This window comes from Planococcus citri, chromosome 2 (genome assembly GCF_950023065.1).
Source record: "Planococcus citri chromosome 2, ihPlaCitr1.1, whole genome shotgun sequence".
Lineage (NCBI taxonomy): Eukaryota > Metazoa > Arthropoda > Insecta > Hemiptera > Pseudococcidae > Planococcus > Planococcus citri.
Genome location: NC_088678.1, coordinates 8,584,043 through 8,602,175, shown reverse-complemented (window position 1 = coordinate 8,602,175; position 18,133 = coordinate 8,584,043). Strand labels below are relative to the sequence as shown.

The 18,133-nt window shown below is 35.6% G+C and overlaps 1 protein-coding gene across 16 annotated transcripts in view; it reads right to left on the bottom strand.

Moving 5' to 3' along the window:
- LOC135834500 (uncharacterized) overlaps positions 1 to 18,133 on the bottom strand; it is a 227,586-nt gene that overhangs the window by 117,022 nt on the left and 92,431 nt on the right. The window contains exon 5 of one of the 16 annotated variants that reach the window (XM_065348400.1): positions 713 to 2,955. The exons of 13 other annotated variants lie outside the window; for them this stretch is intronic. In XM_065348400.1, coding sequence (XP_065204472.1) covers positions 923 to 2,911 — 1,989 coding nt within the window. In that variant the 5' untranslated portion in view covers positions 2,912 to 2,955 and the 3' untranslated portion in view covers positions 713 to 922. Of the gene's footprint in view, positions 1 to 712; positions 2,956 to 5,862; positions 8,048 to 11,430; positions 13,647 to 18,133 lie in introns of those variants that run through there. 2 more of the 16 variants (XM_065348417.1, XM_065348407.1) reach the window with 2 other exon arrangements.

The following is an 18,133-nucleotide window of genomic DNA, read 5'->3' as shown; positions in this document are numbered from 1 at the left end:
ATTCTGGTCAGAAATGAAAATTTTTGAAAAATATTTGTAATTTTGCGTGGACTTCCATTTTTTAATTTTTTGTTGTTTTTTTTTCAATTTTGGGAAACTCTATACAAAAATACTTACATTATGGAGGGGGGAGCTTTTTCTTTAAAAATAAGGCTATTTAGAAGAATATTGATGCAAAAAAGACTAAATCTTTTTCTTGATTTTTCTCCGTTTTTGAGGGCTCTATGCCATACAGACAGTAAGCATAGTTTTGAGGAAGGTGAAGTTCTTATTTGAGAAAAAAGACTGACGCTGAAGTTGGAAGATTTCGGATAGATTGAATTTTCAAAAATTTTTCAACCACGTATGGGCCTCCCAGTACAACTTTTTTCAGATACAGGGGAAAATATGGTACAACATAGGGTAGGTATGATTTTCCCAGCCAAAGTGACATTATTGTTGGGATAGTGTGGTGAAAAATTCCCAACCTTGAAAAAAAAATACAGCCGAGTTAAAGAGGAGAATTTTTTGGAATTGAAAAAAAGGTGAAAATGAATCAATTTTTGAAGACGTCCTATTAATTCAAGCATCTCGTTTTGTATCACATTTTCTGATCGAATGATCAACTAGTTCAATGATCATCATTTTGGAAAAATAGGGAGCTTTTTTGAGACGAGGGATAGTATGGACAGGGACACCCTTTATGTAATAAATAGACAATTAATATTCCTAATTACGAACAAATTGATCATTTTGAAATTTAATTTGAAGAAGTATCACAATTATAGTAAGTTCTTAAGACTATACATAATAATAATATCGCCAAAAAAAAACTTTAACACTAAAATAGTGAAAAATCTTTAAGTAAAAAACAAAAAAAAACACTTAGAATAATAATATTACTCATTCGAGCTATTTTCGATCTTTACATAGTTTAAAGACCTTACACTGTAAACCGATCGGCAAACAACGTATTGAACTCGTCAATTTCTTCAGGATTTCTAAAATACCATTTCAAAAACCCACCGACATCCTCATCATTCATTTTCATCTCCAGTGGAGTGCATTCCTTCCAGATTTTCTCGATAGCGAAGAAATCCCTCATCGGTGATTCCGATTTTTTGAATTTAGTAACCTCTTCTTCATTGCCCAAGCACCAAACTAAAATTGTTTGTAAATCATCAGCTGAGATACGCTGGATACGATGACGATGGAGTAGCCAATTTCTCACCAGCTCCAAAATGTGCTGTTTTACGAGATTTCTAACTTCCTCGTTGGATACAAATGTATCGATGAAGCGTATCAAATGATCAGAAGAATACTCGCAGTTCAAATGAGTACATTTATGTAGAACGTATTCAATCCCACAATACGACATGAAGTTATTCTTAAAATCGGCAGTAACGTCAGCATCGTCGAAGGCATCGTTGATAAAATCATTAATTGATTTGACTTGAGTGAGATGTTCAATTTTCAAGACGAAAGATTCATCGGATATACACGACCGTAATAAGCGCTGTTTTAAATCCATTCTTTTTTGTATATCAGGACAGCAGAAGGTCAAAATATCATTAGCCTGTTCAAAATATCCGAGTTGCAGTACTTTAATGCAACGCTCACTGATACTTTCGTAATCAGACATAATGGTTTCTTTAAACTTGGCAATATCGTTTTCGTTTCTGAAACACAGTTTCATCATTCGGTGTAAATCTTTTCCACGAGTGTCAACGATCAAATTACGCCAATTCTTTTTCCAAAAATCATTTCGCTCTTCGAACGAAGCATCCGACAACAAAGTTAACAAAAACCCGATTTCCCTATATCTCGAAGGGCTAGTGCCTTCTAATCTTACAAACAAGCGATCTTGAGTTAAAATATTTTTGATCGCTGAGCGCTTCCATTCATCTGGAGAATTTCTCCATATTTCGCAGCATAAATACGTTTGATCTTTGTTGCTTGACCGATCTCCAAGTTCGATAGAATTTTCGGGGAGGGAATCCTCAGCGAAATGGTAATCAGTCTCGGCTTGCATAAATAACTCAATCAGCTTTGCGAAATTATTTTCGTTCATCTTGTTCTTAATATACATCCAAGTTGGAAGAGCATAAAATTTATACTGACTTTCGGTCACCAGATCATGAATTAGGTGACTGCCTCTTTCAAGTACAAACCTTTCGAGTTGTTGATCACTCAATTTTGGCAACATTAACCTGACGAACGATTCTCTTTCAAAATGGGATAGGTCGAATAAGGTATTCGACAATCGACCTTCTGGACTGATTCGGTTCCAAAAATATTCTACGGATGACCAATGTGTAGATGAACACGTATTCAACATAGTAGAATCATCAATCGAATCATCGCGTTCATCGCCAACATCAAATATACTCTTTATCAGCTTTGAAACCCAATAAAACAATTCAGGACTTCGATAGAATTCGATTTCATTAATGTCAATATAGTCTGACGCCGATGGCCAAATCCTTGTAATATCATCCTCGAAACAATACATGCAGGCAATTTTGAATTTTTCATCATTATACAGTCGATCACACGTCATCATTCGTTTTGCTGTACGAATATAATCAATAGTGCCGTCTCGATCAATTACAAAATCACAAAAATTGAGTAAAATGCTGCTCATAGGCCTATCGTTGCGGTCATAAAACAGGTTTTCGTAGTGGTAATCCGACCATTCTTCCTTGGAGGAGATGAATCGGTTGATACATTCGTCAATTATTCGTTTGACCGGCGATGGAATATTGGGATCTAAGTTTTTATGCAAATCTAGATCAGGCATAAGATCATCTGTCACACGATTTTCGACTTTCCAGCGCCATAATGCGGTAACCAGTTCGTTGCATGAGATTTCTTTCAGAGTGGCTGGACTTGGATAGATGAGATCGTATACTTTGGATACCATTTCAGTCATTCTGAGTCTTCGATTCGTCTTGATTCCAGAAAGAATGAACAAATCTAAACAAAATGTTTCAAAGTTAATAGTAATACTGTCGTATAACGTTTGTTGGGCAGCATTCAGATTAATCGTAAATACATATTCAAACATTCTACAACATTGCATTTTTCACAATTTCGAATCAGAACCGGGTCTAACCTAGGTACCATATGATTGACTGTAATGTAAACGTGACGTCTGAGAATCGCATAGTCTAAACCCTCCTTTTTAAATTGAAAAAAGTGGAAAGGTAATAGTCTTAAGCTCTCACAACGAAAATTTCAGCTGCCAAAATTGATTTTTTGAGCTTGGCAAATTTTTGAAAGTTCAAAACTGATCGTTTTCGGTGATTTTCGAATAATTTAGGTAGGCACCTGTTTAAAAATGGTTTGCCTACATTTTAGCCGATTCGCAAGCGAACATCTAAAGGGCGATTATTTGACCAACATTCCTCAGGTATCATAAAAACATGCCAGTCCAAAAAATACACTCGAGCATGGGGTGTCCAACTGTCCACGCTTGTTCGGAAATGATTTCCCCTGATTTTTTCAGGTTTTCCAGGTCTCTTAAAAAATGAATCACACAAGCGATCAGGTGGGGGGCGGGGTGTCAAAATTTTTCGAACACCATGAGCGTAAAATATCGTTAATAGGTCTACATACAGGCCTAATATTATGCCCTTGTTTTCCCAGTAGGACTGTGTGCTCAACGATAGGGTAGCCTTTATTTGAACTTGATGAGAACATTTTTTTTGGTGTTTCAGTGGGACCCCTTCCCTCTTACTTTGGTATCACTCCATGAGAAATTCTATGCATTTACCGAAGTTTTGAAAGAGCATGTTAAATGACCCGAGCTAAGCCAGGGCTAAGCTTTGGAAAATTTACAATTCGAAAAATAGAACGACTTCATAGAGAGATAAGTAGATTTTTTTAATTCAACATTTTTCAAAAATCAATAGTTTTTTGAAATTCCAAGGATCGTGTACTCATTTTTTTCGAAAAAGGTTTCTTTAGTAACCTAAAAAGCTCAAAAAAGGTGACAGAACATGTTATCGCAGGAAAAAAATTAGCTTACCAAAAAAACCACAACTTTTCGTTTCTAATCAAAATCTAAAAATAAAACTTAATAGAAACTTGTTTAATTTCAGCAAAAAGCAGGACATTTTGGCAATTTTTGCCAAAACAGTCCTTTCTCCAATTTTTGCGCAAAAAAGTTGAACTACAATTATTTTGCAACTTTTTGATTGAAAAAAAAAACGATCTTTTCGGCAATTTTGGGCCAAAAATTGAGAATTTTCGCGATTTTTGGCAATAAATACAAGACGTTTGACAATTTCAGCAAAAATAAAAGTTTTTTTTTTAGCACTTTCCGACGAAAAAACGACACATTAGAAATATTATTGGTAAAGAGTGAGAGTTTTTTGATGCAAAAAACAACACAATTTTTCGCAATTTTTCGCAAAAAAAATTCCTGAAAATTAAGGCTAAAAGCGAGACTTTCTGCTGTTTTTGACAGAAAACGAGACTTCGGCGATAACTTCAGTGAAAAGCAGGGCTTCTAGGCCTTTTTTTTTTAGCAAAACAGCAAAACATTTTAGCAAATTTGCGAAAAAGTGAGATTTATTGATACTCATAACTTATAAGTCATAATGCAAGACTTCAACAATTTATGCAAAAAAGCAAGACTTTTTTGGGAATTTGGAAATTTTTCACAATAGCGACCTACGAAAAAATTGCCTGAGCAAAGCGAAGGTAAATTTTTTCATTTGGTAGATATGAGAAAAAATCCCCTGACTTTTGAATAAAAAATGCTGTAAATTCAAAAATTCCCCGACTTTATCAGGTTTGCCAGTCTTGTGGACACCCTGTAGAGGAATTTATACTCGTTAATCAGGTCGAAAATATGCTACAACAACTCGATTTTCAACTGCCCAAGCCCAAATTAATTTTCACACTTTCTGGAGAAATTGAAAATCGTGCTAGGAGCCCTTAGAATATGGCTCCAAAAATGGTGAGATTCGGAAGCTTGGTTAAGGTTTTAGCTAACTAGGAAGTACATGTACCTCAAGTGTTGGTCGCCGATTAGAGTAAAACTTTGCCTACGTACATATAAGTGTAGGTACATGAAAAAGCAATTTGCAACTGATATCAGTTTTTCTGGCATGAGTCCAATCTCTAAACCATCTTCCAGGTCAACCAAGATTCCGAAATTTATATCTAGCTTAATATCAACTCAAAATCTCATACATCGCAATTACAGATGAATTGAAAATCATTGATTTTTTTTTACCCATTTTCGTCAAAATCAGGTTTTTTCAAATTTGTAAAAATGCACTTTAATTTCCACACGAAACTTGTAAGTATCAACCCCAAAGCTCTCGCAGACCATTTCACCTTTCTTAACTACAAATGGATTCTCCATAAACGACCTTTGGTAGTGTTATTAGCATCACTGCAAGTTTGAAAATTTGGTTGTAAACTGCCAAAGAGAGAAATTTTCAACAAAAATGTCAATTTCATCCCCTAAACAATTAATACGCTGTCATTATAGAATCCTTATAAAATTCCAATAACTTGTTTATTAAAGCTGTTTTTCATATTGCGAAATTATTTTAGCCGCAATATTCGTCTTTTGTACAAAATATGAAAATCTATTCATTGAGTTTTTTCCCTCAAATTTTGCATTTTTTAAAAAAGTGCCATCATGTGGGGCTTCTGCAGGAAAGAGTATTTGCCAACATAACTGAATCGATTTTCGAATCATGCATCTCGTTTTGTATCATCTTTTCTGATCGAAGGGACAACTAGCTCAACGATCATCGGTTTGGAAAATTAAAGAGCTTTTCTGAGACGACGAATAGTAGGAGCAGGGACATTCTTCATATTATAATAAATAGACAATCAATATTCATAATTACGAACAACCTAATCATTTTAAAATTTATTTCAAAAAAGTACTACAATTATAGAAAATTCTTATAGGTACCTATATAATAATAATGTCGTAGAAAATATTGAGTAACCAAACACATGACATTTTCAAGCACAAAAAACTTCAACACTAAATAAAAAATCTCCTTTAAAAATAAAACGAAAAACTAAAAAAAAAACACACTTTAAATCATATCTAATATTATTTGAATTAATCGATCTTCACATCGTTTAATGATCTCACATTGTAAACTGATCAATTTCATCAGTGTTTCTAAAATACGATTTCAAGGACGCACCGACATCCCAGCGAAGAAATCACTCATCGATAATACCGATTTTTTGAATTTAGTAACTTCTTCTTCATCACCCAAACACCAAACTAACATTATTTGTAAACCACCAGCTGAGATACGCTGGATACTACCGTCGAGTAGCCCATTTCTCACATACTCCAAAATGTCCCGTTTCAAGAGCTTTGTAACTTCCTCGTTCGATACAAATGTATCGATGAAGCGAATCAAATTATTGGAATCAAATTCGAAGTCAAGATAAATGCATTCCTTCAGAACGTCTTTAATCGCACGAAACGACACCAAGTTATTTTTAAAATCGGCAGCAACTTGAGCATCGTCAAAGGCATCGTTGATAAAATCATTAAATAATGAATTCACTTGAGTGAGTTGTTCGATTCTCAAGATGAAAGGTTCACTTAGAAAACATGACCGTAATAAGCGCTGTTTTAAATCCATTCTTTTTTGTGTGTCAGGACAGCAGAAGATCAATAAATCATTAAGCTTTTCTAAATATAAGAAACTTAACAGGACACGGAGATGCGCATCGATGCTTTCGTGATCGTACATACTGGTTTCTTTAAACTTAGCAATATCGTTTTCATCTTCGAAGCACAGTTTCATTATTAGGTGCAAATCTTTTCCACGAGTGCCAACAATCAAATTATGCCAATTCTTTTTCCAAAAATCATTTCTCTCTTTGAACGAGGCATCCAACAGTAACGTTGACAGAAACCTGATTTCCCTGTATTCTGTAGATGTGAGGGAACGTTTTACAAACAGGTTATGCTGAGATAAAACTTTTCTGACCGTTGATTGCTTCCATTCGTCTGGAGCAGTTTTCCATATTTCGCAGCATACTAACGTTTCATCTTCAGTGCTCGACCGATATCCGAGTCCGACAGAATTTTCTTCGAGGGTTTCCACACCGATATGATCATTGGTCTCGGCAAGCATAAATAACAGAATCAGGGTAGTGAAATCATTTTCTTCCATCTTGTTTCTAATGTACATCCACGTTGGAGAAACATAAAATTTATACTGACTTTCGGTCACCAGAGAATGTATTAGGTAACTGCCTCTTTCAAGTACAAATTTCTCGAGCTGTTGATCACTTAATTTTGGCAACATTAACCTGACGAACGATTCTCTTTCATAATGGGATAGGTCGATGGTTTTCGACAATCGACTTTCTGGACTGATTCGGTTCCAAAAATATTCCACAGATGACCAATGATGAGATGGACACATTTCAAGCATAAAATCATCAATTGAAAAATCGTCGGGATTAGGTATCCGATCCGGCTCATTTCTCAACATACAAATCCAATAAAACAATTCAGGAGTTCGATGAAATTGGATTTCATTCAAGTCTAGCTTCTCTGACACCGAGGGCCAAATACGTTTAATATCATCCTCGAAACAATACATGCAAGCAATTTTGAATTTTTCGTCATTACTTAGTCGATCACACGTCATCATTCGTTTTGCTGTACGAGTGTAATGAATTGTGCCGTCTCGATCAATTATAAAATCAGAAAAATTGAGCAAAATCGTATCGTTGCGGTCAAAACAAAGGTTTTGGTGATGGTAATCCAACCATTTTGTCTTGGAGGTGATAAATTTGTTGATACATTCGTCAATTATTTGTTTGACCGGCGATGGAATGTTGGCATTTAAGTTTTTAAGCAAATCAATACGTAGACCGCGCTTAAAATCATCTGGCACACGATTTTCGACTTCCAGGCGCCATAATCCGGTGACCAGTGCGTTGCATGAGATTTCTTTCAGAGTTGCTGGACTTGGATAGATGAGGTCGTATACGTTAGATACCGTTTCAGTCATTCTGAGTCTTCAATTTGTCTTGATTCCAGGTAGAACGAACAAATCTAAACAAATTATTTCAAAGTTAATAGTCCCACTGTCGTATAACGTGAGTTGATGAACAGCATTGAATTTAATCGTAATAAGTATTTAAACATTCTACAACATTGCATTTTTCACAATTTCGAATAAGAAACCGGGTATCTGAAAATCTCGCATAAGAGTCGTGTGTGGTCAACCTACCACATGATTGACTTCAATGTAAACGCGACGTGACGTTTGAGAAAAGCCTGGTCTAAACCCTCCTTGTTAAATTGAGAAAAAGTGGAAAGGGAATGGTCTTAAGCGCTAACAACAAAAATTCAGCTGCCAAAAGTAATTTTTTGATTTTTGGCGAATTTTAGAAAATTCAGAATTGATTGTTTTTGGCGATTTTCGAATAATTTAGGCAGATACCTAAAAATCGAGTGGTGACTGTGAGTGGCTCATTCTGGACTTGTTTAAAAATTATTTACCTAAATTTTAGTCGATTCACAGGCGAACATCTAAAAGGCGAATATTTGACCAGCATTCCTGATTCTCCACCATATATTCTGGCATAATTTTTGAGACGAACAAAAAATATTCTTTGAAGTAATTGTCTATCACTAAAACTGAAGGCGCTACGGGTAACCATATTTTGCTAATAAAATGAATTTTTTAAAAGTAAATTTCTCAAAATATTCAAAAGTTGAATTTTTGTTAATTTTGAAGGAGATGCCCAACTACATCATCAACTCGAATTTGGACCTTTGTCAATTTTTCTGCATTTGATAATTGTTACTAAAGAAATTAAATTTGACGATGTTGGGAATGGGAACCCCCGAACCTTCTTCCGGGTCACCCAAGTTTCCAAAATTTATGTCTAGCTTAATATCCACTCAAAATACCTATCTCATTTATTGTAATTTCAGAGTAATTGAAAATCATTGAATTTTGTTTACTCAATTTCATCAAAATCTGTTTTTTTCAAACTTGTACGTAAAAGTGCACTCTAAATTTCCACACCATCGTGTAAATATCAACCTCAATTTTCACCTTTTTTTAACCACCTATTAGTCGAGGAGCCTGCATAAGGATACTTTGCACCCCTCCCCCCCGTCGATCCTCCGGGACAACTTTTTTCTTAAAGAGTGAGTCCTAAGGAATATTTCTAGCCCTTGTCCTAAAAAAAAAGGTGGCCATTTTGATTGACAGGTCAGCCAAAATCGCAGATTTTGCGTTTAAACATAGGACTTGCACGAAATTTTTTAAACCGTACAAAGGTAGATCAAAAGATCGGGCAAAAATTCATCACCTACCAAAATTTCAAGTACTGAAGTGCTTATTTCGATTTTTGGTGAATTTTTGAAAATACAATTTTGGCCAAAAATGAGGGAAAAAATCAAAATTTACCAAATTGAGCAAGAAAGCTGAAATTTGGGATATATCCTATTTTCGACATGCCAAATCGATTGGAAACTGTTTCAAACCGTTTCGAGCAGTTCTGGAGCCTCCAGCAGATTTTTGAAACTCGAAATTCTCACAAAATTTCATCAAACGAAGATGGAAAATCTAAATTGATTCTGCAAACTAATTCCAATACGGTACGAACTCGACGACTGCTGGTGGATTTCAAGTTGTTTTGGAGCCTCCAGCAACTTTTAGAAAGGTCGTATGGCGTTTTTTGGAAAATTGAAATTTCCAAAAAGTAGCTGGAAGTTTCAAAACCATTTGAAACCACGACTTAGTTGCCTTCATATCGTATTGAAATTAGTTTGCGAAGAAATTTTAGCTTGCCAACTCCATTTGGTAAAATGTTTCGGAAATTTCAAGTTTCAAAAATCTACTGAAGGCTCCAGTAATTTTCAAAAAGTCTCTGAAGGAACCAAAATGACTTGAACTCACCTGAGGTCGTCTTCAGAAGGTGTTAAAACTGGAGTGTAAGGTAAATTTCAGCTTTCCATCTCCATTTGATGAAATTTTGTGAAAAGTTGAAGTTTCAAAAATCTGCTGGAGGCTCCAAAACGACTTGAAATTCCCCGGCAGTTGACTTCGTAAGGTATTGAAATTAGTTTGCAGAGAAAATTTAGACTATCCCACTCCATTTGATGAAATTTGTGAGAATTTCGAGTTTCAAAAATCTGCTGGAGGCTCCAGTATTTTTCAAAAAATCGCTGGAGGCTCCAAAACGACTTGAAATACCCCTGCAGTTGACTTCGTAGGGTATTGAAATTAGTTTGCTGAGAAAATTCAGACTATCTAACTCCATTTTTGATGAAATTTTGTGAGAATTTCAAGTTTCAAAAATCTTTTGGAGGCTTCAGAACTGCTCAAAACGGTTTAAAACAGTTTCCAATCCATTTGGCAGGTCGAAAATAGGATATATCCCAAATTTCAGCTTTCTTGGTCAATTTGGTAAAATTTTGATGTTTTCCTTCATTTTCGGCCTGAATTTGATTTTTAAAAATTCACCAAAAATCGAAAAAAGCACTTTAGCACTTGAAATTTTGACAGGTGATAAAATTTTGCCTGATCTTTCGATCTAATTTGTATGGGTTGAAAAATTTCGTGCAAGTCCTATGTTGGAACGCAACATATGCGATTTAAGCTGACCTGTCAATCATAATGGCCGCCATTTTATAAGTAGGGCCACTTTTTTTTCAAGTAAAAGGACTAGAAATGTTCCATAGAACCCCCCCCCTTCAGAAAAAAGTTGTCCCTGAGGACCGACGGGGGGGGGGGTGCAATAGATTCTTAAGCGGGCTCCCCGACTAAACATAGGGTTCTCTCAGCCGAAGTGACAACATTGCGGGAGGAGGTGGGGACCTGATCTTTCGATCTACCTTTGTACGGTTTGAAAAAGTTTGTGCAAGTCCTATGTTGGAACGCAAAATATGCGATTTCAGCTGACCTGTCAATCATTAATGACCGCTATTTTGTAAGTAGGGCCACTTTTTTTTATAGTTAAAGGGCTAGAAATGTTCCTTAGGACTCCCCCTTTAAGAAAAAAGTTGTTCCGGGTGATCGACGAGGGGGGAGCAATAGGTCCTTAAGCGGGCTTCCCGACTAAACATAGGGTTCTCTCAGCCGAAGTGACAACATTGCGAGAGGAGGTGGGGATAAAAGGTACAAAAATCCACCCTTGCAAAATAAGAAAATGCGCAGCAGAGAAGGAAATTCTTTGGAATTGAAAAAAGGTGAAGATAAATCAATTTTTGAAGGAGTTCTATTAATTCATGTAGGTATCTTGTTTTGAATGACGTTTGCTGATCGAATGATCATTGGTCAACTATCTAGTTCAACACAATCATCATTTTTGAAAAATCATGGAGCTTTTTTGAGACGATCGAGGTTAAGTAGGGACAGGGAAATTCTACGAGTATATGTTACGAATAAACAATTAATATTCATATTTACGAACAAACTGATCGTTTCAAAATTTATTTTGAAAATGTACCACAACCATAAGTTCTTATACATAATAATAATAATGAATTTCAAGCTTAAAAAATGTCGTCTTTAAATAAAAATTCTCCTTAAAAAAAAGAAAAAAAAAGACCATTTGAAATTATGATATAATTAGAATTATTTCCAATCTATAAGTACATCGTTTAAAGATCTCACACTGTAAGCCGATCGGCAAACAACTTACTGAACTCGTCGATCTCTTCGGTATTTCTAAAATACCATTTCAAAAACCCACCGACATCCCTATTATTCATTTTTACCTCCAGTGGAGTGCATAGCTTCCAAATATCGTCGTTAACGAAGAAAACACCCATCGGTAATACCGAATTTTTGAATTTAGTAACTTCCTTCTCATTGCCTAAACACCAAATTAAAATTTTTTGTAAATTATCAGCTGAGATTCGCTGGATACTAAAACGACTGGGTAGCCAATTTCTCACGGCCTCCAAAAAGCGCTGTTTCAAGAGATTTCTAATGTCTTCGTTTGATACAAATGTCTCGATGAAGTGTATCAATTGATCGGAAGAATACTCGTAGGTCAAATGAACGCATTCATACAGAATGGTTCTAAACTCACAAAAAGATACGACACAATTTTTAAAATCGGCAGCACCTTCAGCATTATCAAAACTATCGTTGATGAACTTATTCATCAGCTCTAATTTAGAGAAATCTCCGAATCTCAAGACGAAAGATTCATCGGAAATACACGACCTTAATAAGCGATGTTTTAAATCCATTCTTTTTTGTGTATCCGGACAGCAGAAGATCAAAATATCATTAAACTGTTCAAAACGACCGAGTCTCAATGCTCTAATGCAACGCTCACTGATACTTTCGTAATCAAACATATTGGTTTCTTTAAACTTGGCAATATCGTTTTCGTCTTCGAAGCACAGTTTCATTATTCGGTGCAAATCTTTTCCACGAGTGTCAACGATCAAATTACTCCAATTTGTTTTCCAAAAATCATTTCGGTCTTCGAACGAAGCATCCGACAACAAAGCTAAGAGAAACCTGATCTCCCTATATTCTGAAAGTGTGAAGTAATCTCTTTCAAACAGGTGGCCTTGAGTTAAAATATTTCTGATCGCTGATTGCTTCCATTCATCTGGAGAATTTCTCCATATTTCGCAGCGTAAATACGTTTCATCTTGGGTGCTTGACCAATCTTCGAGTTCGGCAAAATACACATGATAATTGGTCTCGTCTTGCGCACGTGACCCTTTGGTTTCGGTTTGCATAAATAACTCAATCAGATATGTGAATTGATTTTCGTTCATCTTGTTTCTAATATACATCCACGTTGGAAGAACATACAAATTATTATGCTTATAGGCCAACAGGAAAAGAATCAGCTGAGTACCACTTTGAAGCACAAACTTGGCGAGCAGTTCATCGCTTAATTTTGGCAAAATAAACCTGACGAACGATCCATCTTCGCCACGAGATAGCCTAAACACTTCCGACAATCGACTTCCTGGACGGATGCGGTTCCAAAAATATTCTGCAGATGCCCAATGTTCAGATCGACACACTCGAAGCATTAACTCATCGATTGGATCATTGCGTGGATTAGGTATCCGTTCCGGTTCATTTCTCAGCATACAAATCCAATAAAACAATACAGGGTTCCTTTCGAATTCGATTTCATTCAAGTCTAGTCTTTCTGACACCGAAGGCCAAATACGTCTAATATCATCTTCTAAACAATACATGCAGGCAATTTTGAATTTCTCATCATTACTCAGTCGATCACATGTCATCATTCGTTTTGCTGTACGAATGTAATGAACAGTGCCGTCTCGATCACATATGAAATCATAAAAATTGAGTAAAACGCCAGTTTCATCGTCGTGCTTAAAAATCTGATTTTCGCGATGGTAAGCCGACCATTTTTTTATAGAGGTGATAAATGTCTCGCTGCATACTTCGATCATGCGTTTGATTGAAGAAGGCATATTGAGGGGTAGATTTTTATGCATATCTAGGCCGGATATAAAATCATCAGTCACACGATTTTCGACTTCCCAGCGCCATAATCCGGTAATAAGTGCTTGGCAGGCGATTTCTTTCAGAGTTGCTGGACTTGGATACATCAGATCGTGTACGTTAGATGCCGTTTCAGCCATTTTGAGTTTTCGATTTGTCTGATTCCAGGTAGAATGAGCCAATCTAAAAAATGATTTCAAAGTTAATAGGTCTACTGTCACACTATAGTGAGTAGTATCGAATGTATAGGTATTCGTAATATTTAAACATTCTACAACATTGCATTTTTTCAAAATTTCGTATCTGGAACGGCTCTCTGAAAGGTTTGCCAAAGAGAAAGTTCTCAAGGACCATTTCACCCTTCTTAACCTGCACCTATGGATTTTCCACAAATATTCTTTGGTATTGTTATTACTTATTAGCATCTTTGCAGGTTCGAAAATTTGGTTGAAAACTGCCAAAGAGAGACATTTTCAACAGAAATGCCGATTTCATCCCCTTTTGGATGAGTTAGTGATAAACTATAGCGATCTGAAAATTTGGTCACGGGGGTTTAGGAACTCGAGAAACATCTTCCATCAAATCTGTCAAAGCTCTTTTGTGTCTGAAATTCCCCTTCCAACTCCCTCTCTGATAAGCTCTTTCTACAAGGTACAGTCTCATCTCAAGTTCATTTAACTCGAAAATTCAAACCGATAATCTCGCGAGAAACGATATTTTAGATTGAAATCTACTGTAACTGCAACAGTGTATTTTTCAAGTCCTACCCCCCCCCCCTCCACTTGGGTCCATACTCACTTGTTAGCACAAAAAGCATATTGGAATCATTATAAATTCTAAAACTTTTTTCCAAGCTGTTTTTAGTGTGCTACGCACACTATTGGTTTCGCTTTGAGAAATTGAAATTTCAATTACAATGAATGTTCTCTTAAGCTATCCAACCGTTTTTCGTACCTATTGGACACCATTTGAGAATCATTAAGGCGGAGGGTATAGATTTATTTTCATTCAATTCGGATGGGTAATTGCTGAGTAATTGCAATTTTAGTTCATTATTTTAATGCATTAAATCCTAAAAAAGGGAAAAGGGGACTTGTAGAACACCTGCCGCTCATTGTACCCTGCTATACCCTCAGTCTATTCCATCACCAGCTGTGTTTCATTGTACCCTGTTACACCCCCGGTCTGTTAGCTGTAAATTCCAAGTGGGAGTGGTTTGGTGGGGCGTTTACCAAACAAATATATTATTTTAATGCCCTAACCCTCGTAGTGAATTCGTGGCTGAGTGGATAGGGCATGTAGGTAGGAATAGGAAATTTAGGGACCCAGGTTCGAATCCCCGTGAGGTAAGTAGGTAGGTGACGGACAATGCCCTAACCCTCGTAGTGAATTGGTGGCTGAGTGGATAGGGCATGTAGGTAGGAATAGGAAATTTAGGGACCCAGGTTCGAATTCCCGTGAGGTAAGTAGGTAGGTGACGGATTTTTCGTAGGAAAATTGGATAGGTAAATGCTTTGGAGTTACTATACCTATGTAGTACATGATAATGGGGCAAAAATAATGCTGAAATTGAGTTATGAATTATATCATTTGCTAAATAGGTAATGCTGAGATTGACTTATGAATTATGATATCAGTTGCTAACTAAAAATTCATTTCATTAATTTTTTGTCTACCTATAGCCATAAGTATAGTAAGAATTACCTTGACATGAATAATTTTTAACTTTTTACTTATAATTTAAAAATTATTTCAAAATGAGTAATTAAACTAATTTTTGTACAGTTGAAACATGTAATTTTTATTATCATGATTTAGTAAAAATTATTAAAACAAAATGATTTTTACTATTGGTACCTATAGCAAAATTTATTAAAATGATAATTTTTACTATAGGATTACAGTAAAAATTATTGAATGGGATCTGGTACTTAATATGTGCTAAATACCAGTATTTAGTTAAATTTTTTTGTAAAAATTACCCATATTTTTTTTCGTGTAATTTAGAGGCAATTCAAATTCTTAACATATTTTATAAGATTTAATTCTTAATTTAGAATAAAAAGCGAGTTCTGAAAGTTGGTTTGAAAATTTATAAATTTGAAGACAATGGAAATTCTAAAAAAAATAATATGAAAATTTGTATTTAGAGACGCTGAGGATTCCAAAAATTGATTAAAAGTTCTGTAAGTTGCAGATAATGTGAACTTGAAAATTATATGAAATAAGTATTGTAATATTTATGAACAAGATGAGAATTCTGAAAAATTGGAGGCAATGTAAATTCCAAAAATTGAGTAAACGTTTTACAATTTGTGGACAATATGAACTTGAAAATTGAATTTGAAATTTTTTAATTTAAAGACAATAAGAATTCTGAAAAATTATTCAAAATTTGACTATTTAGAGGCAATGTGAATTCTAAAAATTGATTGCAAATTTCCTAACTCAGCAGCAATGCAAAATTCTGAAAATTTATTGAAAACTTTATAAATTTGTAGCGATGGGGAATTCGGGAAATTGATTTGAAATTTTGTAAATTTTAAAACAATGCAAACTATGAAAAACAACTAGAAATTTCTTAATTTAGAAGCAATACAAGCTTATAAATTATTCTGAGATACCTATTGTAATTTGGAAAATATGAAAACACTGAAAAACAATTATTATTTTGAAGCAGTGAGAGTTTCAAAAATTCTCATCACTGTGACATGGTTGATTCACTTATGCACTACCTAAATGTAATAACGGTTATAGCTGTAGAAAAGGCAGCTTAGCTGTCTAGTTCATATTGCAAAAGTATTCTTACCATATCGACCACCGTGCCGCCAACCAAATGGTGAAAAAAGAAACGGTGTCTCCCTTAAAATTTCTAAAAATATTTCAATGACTACCTGAAAGATCAATTACTAACACAATTCTGATTTTTAGGAAGTGAACAAGTTTTTTCCCTTTGAAAAGGATTTTTTTGGACAATTTCGACCAAAATAGAAAATTTATTTTTAAAAAATGTTTTCATCATAGGGGTGTTATGCTTAGAAGCCAACGTTGCTTTCAGGGCGAAGGGCAAAGTCCCCCCCCCCTCCTGAAAAAGCATCGCATTTCTAACAAGGGAAGCCCCCCACATGAGAATCTGTCAGCCGAATCTGGAATTATCATCAGAAATCATATTTTTTGCCCATCTTGTTGACCTTGGCATAAAAAACCAGATGGACAAAAAATATGCTTTCTGATGATAATTCCAGATCCGGCCGACGGTAGTATTAATCGATTAGGTATCGAGCATAAACCCTTCGACCAAAATTTTAGCTGCTCAAATTCATGTCGTGTGGAGAACCGGCCATTTTTCGAATTCGCCAAAAATATGAGAAAAAAGGAAAAAATTCTGTTTTTTGACCGGAAGGCCGGATCCGGCCAATGGTAGCATAGGTCGATTTGGTATCTAGCACAGATCGTTTGACCAAAATTTGAGCCCTGGAAGTGCATTAGATGAGCTGCTTCAACAGGTTTTTCAATTTTTCCAATGACTGGCATAAAAAACCAGATGGACAAAAAATATGCTTTCTGATGGAAATTCCAGATCCGGCCGACGGTAGTAATAATCGATTAGGTATCAAGCATATACCCTTCGGCTAAAATTTTAGCTGCTCAAATTCATGTGGTGGGGAGAAACGGCAATTTTTCGAATTCGCCGAAAATATGAGAAAAAAGTAAAAAATTATGTTTTCTGACCGGAAGGCCGGATCCGGCCAATGGTGATATGAGTCGATCAGGTATCTAAAAGACTACCTTTGGCCCAAATTTGAGCTCAGGAAGTTGATACGCGGGAGAGATGGATATTTGTAGTTTTATTCCCATTTCGTGAGTTGAACAGCTTTTCCTGTGTACACAAAACTTCAAAAATTCGCCAAAAATCGAAAAATCAACTTGAGCAGCTGAAAATTGGGGGATGGGTGTTTTTTGAGGTCCTCTTTCCAACAGTCCAAGTTTCATTCAAATCGGAGATTCTCATGTGGGGGGCTTCCCTTGTAAGCATTCTGACCAAAAAATGTTTTCAACTTTCGGAGTGTTTATGTTTGGAGGCCAACATTGTTCGAGATACTGAGGGAAGATTTTTCTTGAAAAAGGGGTTGTTTAGAAGGATTCTGGTCAGGAATAAAAATTCTTGAAAAAAATTTGTAATTGTGCACAGTACTTCAGTTTTTTATATTTTTGTTGTTTTTTTTTCAATTTTGGGAAACATTATACAAAGATAGGTATCCTAGTAAGGGGAGAGCCTTTCCTCTGAGCATAACATTATTCAGAAGAATTTTGATGAAAAAATGATTAAATTTTTGAAAACTCGGCACCGACTTTCTAGTTTCTTATTCCATGTTTTTTGATTTTTCTCTCTTTTTAAGGGCTCTATGTTGGGAAGTAAGTTTTTAGCCTTGAGGAAGGTGAAGTTTTTATTTGAGAAAAAAATGCTCCTAGCCGAAGTGACAATATTGGGAGATAGCCCAGTCAATATGCAATTTGACCCAAACATGATTGCGAACAAAGGTTTTTTTGGTGAATATTGTCTAGGATGGTATACTGAACATCATACTAAAAGCCCCCGCCCCTACCCCTCGAGGTAACCCCCCCCCCAAGTGGATCAAAGCCCCCCAAAATCAGCTTTTCGTCAAGAA